We start from the raw sequence: 6,577 nt of genomic DNA, 5'->3' as shown, positions 1-6,577 counted from the left end.
GCCGGGGGGTCAGCAAGGCCAGCCGCCAGCCTTGCTGTGGCGGGGCGCCCTCGGTAACCATGGCCATGGCGGGCCTACAGTGCAGGTGACAACTGCAAGAGGGCTGGCTTGCTGGAGGTGCTACAGGGACCGGGGCGCTTGATCCCTTTCTGACCTGACCTGGTCCCCACTCTCTTGGGACAACACCCCCCCCAACCACCCCCATGCTGGCTGGCATCCTAAAGGGCTGAGCTGGGGAGCCCAAGGAGGACCCAACTCAGAAGGTCCAGAGGACAGGTGAGACCACACTCCCGCCGCCGCCCACAGGTCTTGAGGAGGGAGCGCCAGAGCACTGTGGCAGAGTGTTCCTGTCCTGCTGTGTGTGGGCCAAGATGGGTCATGGAGGCCCTGGGGATGGCAGGTCTATTGGACTTGCTGTACCCAGCAGCGTCTTCTAGGCGGCCGAGCTGTCTGACACAATCCCCATGGGCCACGTGCATGGTTTTAGCATCCATGGCTACACAGGAGAAAAGACCCGGCGATATGCTCACCAATAGATTGCTGCCACCGTGGCTCCAACTGACTCCTGTGTACATCCCAGGGCCCCACTGCCGGTTCCCACAACAGGCTCGCGGTCGGCCACTGTGTCCAAACACCTTGTTGAGGGTCTTGTCTTTGGTCACTGGCCCTGCGCTTTAGACACCGGTCTCTCCGGAGATCACGCCCACATTGCGTGCGACCAAGTCTCCCCAGCCTCCCTCGCAAGGAAGAATCTCCAAGACAGTTCTGCGTATTGTGCTGGCAGCAAGGCAGAGGCCCTCCGTCAACCTCTCCAGGGGCATCAACTCTTCTCCGGTCTTCCTCAGTCCAGGGCCATCGCCCAGCTGCACAGGGGGCAGCTGAAGACACCGTGGCTCACCTCAGGCGCTCCTTGTTGGCAAAAGGGACCCCCTTGCCCTTCCACACCTGAAAGAGGGTTCCTGCAGCAGATGTGCCCCACGCAGGCAGTCCGTCCTCGGATCTCTCCACTGCTGCTTCCTTCTGAGGGCCTGGCTTGTGGAGCCAAGCAAGGGGACGTTCCTGGCAACTGCCATCTCTCTCCCTTTATTTATCTCGAGCTTCTCTTGGGGTTGGGGGGACTTTGGTCTTCTGGACATTGAGTCAAAAACCACCCTGAAGGCTGCACGTCCTTGATCTCCATCTGCGACCGCTTCAGCTCCTCCTTGGTCTCGTTGTGCACCGTTGCGTCCGCTGCTTGTCGAGAGTTCTTGATAAGCCTTCCTCCCACCCGATGCAGCTTCCTGGCGATTACTGTCTTCGACACTGTGAGGCAGCTGGGCTCTGGCCCATCTCATCGCCAGAGTCAAAGCCCCCTGGATGCACCCACCGCCACCATTCCAACAGTGGCCACATAGAAAGCCCAGTAAAGCTGGGAGTGGGGGTTCATTTTAACAGTGTGTTTCATTGACCCCAACGTTCCCCCAAATACTACAATTTCAACTGGGATTCAGCATGAAACATGTGAAGAGCTAGCTCACTGTCCTCTCTGTCGCTGTCTCTGTCTCTTTCAGCTCTGAGTCTTGGAAATCCCGTTTGCACTCACTTAACCCTCACATCGCATTCGGATGTGCCATCTTTCAAGTGCCCAGGAAGCCCTGGTGGCACTGTGGGTTTGGCGCTGGGCTGCTGACCCCTAGGATGCTGGTGCAAGCCTATCCGCTTGGCTTGTGGTCACACAGGCTGCCGCTAGCTTTCCCACAGCATCAAGTGCCAGGCCCCCACCCCGCTGTGCACCCCATTGCCTACAGGCAGTTCAGGCCGGGTGCCCCACAGTATCCCCAAAGGAGGGAGGCAGCTCATGTGGGAGCAGGCTGGAGGCATGGCCAGAGGCTCTCCTGGTCTCCAAACACCACCACAGCCCCACTTTCTCCACTCAGCATCTCTGCCAAGGGACCCAGGCACTGCAGGCAATCTGCTCCGAGAACCCCTTCCCCTCCGGAGAGGCTCCTCATCTCCCCTAGGGTCGGCAAGCGGGACTCCCTCCTCTGCAATGCCAGCATCCTTCCAGAGTTCACTCGGCGGATGGTCTGTTTCTGAGGACAATGGTCACTCTCAGTTGGAATCGACCCCGCAGTTGTGAGCTTGGGTAGGGGAAGAACTGATGAGCGTGGGCTTGGGGGGACTGATATGATGACAGTGAGCTTGGGTGGGGGGTAATCTCTGTAGACTCCCACTTGGTCACAGGAAACCCTCCAAGTCCCCCCCCCCCACAAAAAAAGCCCGACCGTGGAAGCCCTAGAAGTAGAGCACGCAGGGGCCTTTCTCCTTCTTTCATTCACGCACTGCGAAGGGCCTGCAAATGAGTTCTTTCACATCTTCCCAGCGGGGACGAGGACGAGGATGAGGACGCAGTGTGGGACGGCTGCCTGGGGCCCAGTGAGGGTTGCTCCCTCTATGCAGCGCCTGTGACTGCCAGGCTTCCAAGTGGGTAAAGGACATCATTCTCTGCCACTCCCTTGTCCTACCCTCCTCAACTCCAACAGGACAGTCCACTTCAAGGCCACCTTGTGGACTCAGCAAGCTGGGAGTCATAGGCCTCCCAACCCTATTCAAATTGCTTAGAAATTTCTTACAGGTAATATACACCTGTCCTGGACCTCACACAGGCCCCTGTCCCCCTGCTACCCTGGCAGTTCCTTTCCCCTCCCTTGGGTCCCATAGCAGAGTTGAGATTCAGCAACAACACTCAACAATTTATTGAAGAAAAACACAAACTGGAAATGTCAAAGGGAAGGGATCACAACTGACGGGGCAAGTCACTCCACCAGGAGCTCCTGCTGCCTCGCTCCTCCTGGGGTCCCCAAGGGGCCCCTGGGATGGGCAGGGAAGAACTCTGGAAAACACAGCAGAGCACAGTGCACCACGTGAAGGAAACGGAGCCACAACCACAGCTTTGGTGAATCTTGAAGCACAGTCTCCGCGGGTCTCCGCGCAGCTGCCTTGCCCCGGGGTCCATCCTTCCTCCCGGCCAGCGGTGGCTCTCGGGGTGAGGGCGGCCACTCCCTGGTCTGTGTGCTGCCCACTGTCCTCAGGGCCTTAGCCAGGCTCTCTGAGGAGGTAGGAGCTGCTGGTCGGTGGGGGTGCGGCCATAGGTGCACACACACACGCGCGCGCGCGCACACACACACACACACACACGACAACAAGTAGCAGTTGGGCAGAAACTATATTTGAAAAGCAGAGCCTGGGGTCCTGATGCAGTGGACCAGAGCTGGTTAGCGGACCAGAGCTGGTTAGCCTCAGCGTAAAGGCTGTCCCCCTGTCCCCTGTGTGCTGAACCTGCAGGCTCGGTGGTGGTGTGGGGTTCAGTGTTTGGGACTACAGAGACTCAAGAGGACTCTTTAGTAGCATGGGCAGCCAAGGCTGGTGAAGGTAGCCCCCCCACTTGGGAGACCCTAGTTTTTCCCCCTTAGAGATGACTACCTTCTTCCACCAGCTGCCCAGCCTCAGGCAGTGACCTCAGGTGGGGTCTAGATAGGGAGGATGGTGGGTTGGACAGGCGAGTCCCAGATTCTCACCTTTTGCTCCAACCTCCAGTAGCCCTGAACAAACAGAAACAGGGAAACAAAGGCCAACTTCTTCCTCCATCTCCTGCCCAAAGCTCCCAGGGCCAGAAGCCAACTCGGAGTCACCGGCCTGGGGACCACCAGAGCTCAGGTGTAGCAAAGCCTGGCTCTGGCCTCTCCAATATTTGTGCTCCTTGCTGCTGACCAGGTGTCAGTTTCCATCATGGCGCAGGGCACCCCGCGTGCTACCCTCCTGGGGCTCCCCTAGGGCAGTGCAGATCATACTGAAGACAGGCTTGACTCTGCCATCCCCCCTATGGGGCCTTCCCTCCAGGCTGCACTGATCTCCCTCCCTGGCCCTGGCTCCTGGTGGCCTCACTCCAGGATCTGGTGGCCCCAAGGAAGACTTCTCCTGATCTTCCGTAGGCTGGGGGCCACTGGTCACCTCAGTTTTCTTGGGGTGGGCATTAGGGGGTGGCCTTGAGAAAGGGCCCAGTCTTAGTCCTAAGCCCTCAGCTGCATCCTGGCCCCTCCTCCTTTGCTGTGTCCTGACTGTGGTCTGCTCAAGGGAGTCTCTTCCAATTGACACTGGCCCAGGGGCCTGGCCCTAGCCCTGCTGTCACCCTGTGTTTTCTTCCTGGGCTCCCCTACCCCCTCTTTTCAGTGTCTCCTTTGTCTCCTCGGCCTGTGGTGGGGAGAATCATTGTAGTCTCCAGAACCTACTTGGGTTTGGGCTTGGGCTGGCCCTGGTCCCAAGCCCAGTCCCTGTTTCCCAACTCCAGGGAGGCCTCTCTCTTCTGCTTGACCAGGGCAAGGCTCTGGGGATTGGTACACTGGGCCATGAGGTGGCCGTCTTCCCCACAGCTATAGCAGAATGTGTGGCATCTCTGCTCCTCTGCGCCTAGAGTCAGCCCACACTGCCCCACCCCAGCTCCTCTGAAGTCTGCCTCTCCCTCGATCTCGACCTCCATCTCCGTGGTGTTGGGAGCTTAGAGTGGGCCTCCCTTGCGAGATGGCCCTAAGGTGGACCAGCTCCTCATGCCTCTCACACTCCATGGCAGCCTCACATTCCTCCTCCTCTCGCAGGAGCTGGACCAGTACCAAGAACCCAGTAGCCCTCCTGTGCCACTTCATCAGCCTCAGGCGTTCTCAGAGCTTGTCTGGGAGAGTGGCGCCACCCAAGACCTGCTTCAGGTGGGCCTGGTTGACATTCTTTCTGGCTACGGCATTTTTTTCTCCACAGCTTTTTGGAGCAGGGGCTCCAAACGAACCACAAAGCCGGACACCTTCTCTCCGAACTCCTGGCGAGCCTTGTGAAACTTCACCTGGGTGACTTTGCGGCTCTCCATGGGCCGGAACACCTGCTGCAACACCTGCAGGCACTCAGCCACCGAGACAGCTGGGTTGTTGGCTCGCAGACCGCAGGGTCCCACAGGCATTCCAGCAGCCTTTGCCTCTTCTCCTCCTCAGACACCTGCCACATCTGGAGCACATGGGTGGTATGCTCCAGCCAGGCTTCAAAGGCCAGAGCCCCGGGCATGGATACCATGTGTCCAGAGAACACTCGGAGCTCCCGGTACAGCATCTGCCCCAGCAAAGGCTGGACCACGGCCCCCAGGGTCTGGGCCCAGACCCAGAAGGCAGGGGAGATGGGAAGGCCTGTGGCAGGGCACATGGGGTGGGATCCCAGCACCTGGTTCATGTTGGCCACCTCTCCTCTTCCAGGAAGTGCTTCAGCTGGCTGAAAAATTCACCGTCGGTGTTGCGGGGCTTGACGATTACTTCCCAGGACCCCCCCCCCCCGTCTTGGCCGGGATCTCCCTGGGGGCCAGCGCATAGTCGGTGTGTCGCTCCAACTCCAGGAGGACCGCCTGCGCATTCTCTTCCCTGCGAAGCAGTACTTGCCCAGGGGCCTGAGCGCCACCTGCAGAGTCTCCAGTTCCTCCTGGCCACAGTCCTCCGGGATCCGCAGGACCAGCATGGCCCCCTGGAGGGCCAGGTGCGCCCCCCCCCGCCCCCCGCACCAATCTTGCAGCAGGGCCACTGGCATGGCTCTGAAGATCTGCCTAGGGTGAGCAGCGCACGGCAGGGGGTGGGGGTGGGAGGGGGAGGCACTTCATCTCTGTGGCCCCCAGGGCCATGGTTCCACACCACAGCAGGTCAGTTCAGCCCCATCCTCCATCCCCATGCACCCCTCCACCCAGGCCTGAGCGCCCCTATGCCTCCCCCTCCCTACCTTATCCTTTGGGCCGCTGCCTTCTCTATGGAGCTGCCCTGTGGAGCTGGGGCTGCCTGGGCTCCCGCACTTGCACTTCAGTGACTCCGTCCACCCTGTGCCCCTCTCCGGACTGGCCAGCCTGCAGCATGGCACATGGCCCACGTGTGCCCACTCGCCTTCTCCTCGGCAGTGTGGACTCCCAGGGGCAGGGGGCGAAGAGGCGGCTTGGCAGCAACTCACAGCTCAGATCCCCCGCATCTCCCGGGAGACTGCTGGACCATTGGTGCATGCAGGTCACGCAGGCTTGGCTGTTGCTGCAGCTGCTGCGGGCACCCTAGACTGCATGTGAAGTCACATGTACCTCCTCGAGAGGGACTTGGGCCCCAGAGGGCTTCTCCAAATGTGCTCTGGGCTGTGGGTATGGCGGAATTTGTGGGTTCTGAAGTTTCTGCTTTTGCCCTTCCCTGCTTCTTCGTATTCCACATATGCTCCTTTCGCTCTGCAAGGGGCACCTGGCTCAGGTGGGATGCTATGGACCCACCTCTACCCCGGCCTGGGTAAGGGCTCTAGCTGTCAAACATGTACACACAAACACACACAATTAGGGACTGACCAGGGTAGCCCCCTGGGCCATTTGGGCAGCAGACTTGGGTCTGCATGGCCACAGCCAAAGCAATTCTCTCCTACATCCGAGGCTACCAGAGGTCAGTGACCAAACCCAAGAAGGGTGACCAAGTGCCCTGCTTTGGCTAGTCCTTTCAATATCATTGCAGTGGGTTAGACACATGGTTACTAAATGGGAAGGTCATGGTTT

At 59.6% G+C, this 6,577-nt stretch overlaps 1 protein-coding gene across 1 annotated transcript; it reads right to left on the bottom strand.

The window, feature by feature from the left end:
- Window positions 1–4,264: 4,264 nt before the first annotated feature.
- Window positions 4,265–5,595, bottom strand: PNMA3 (PNMA family member 3). Its single transcript, XM_075539571.1, is given in 7 exon segments — window positions 4,265–4,448; window positions 4,450–4,781; window positions 4,784–4,977; window positions 4,980–5,255; window positions 5,258–5,348; window positions 5,351–5,442; window positions 5,445–5,595. Coding segments are annotated over 7 exon segments (1,320 nt in total).
- Window positions 5,596–6,577: the final 982 nt, after the last annotated feature.

Source organism: Tenrec ecaudatus, chromosome X (assembly GCF_050624435.1).
Source record: "Tenrec ecaudatus isolate mTenEca1 chromosome X, mTenEca1.hap1, whole genome shotgun sequence".
Classification (NCBI taxonomy): domain Eukaryota; kingdom Metazoa; phylum Chordata; class Mammalia; order Afrosoricida; family Tenrecidae; genus Tenrec; species Tenrec ecaudatus.
This window is presented reverse-complemented; position numbering and strand designations above follow the sequence as displayed.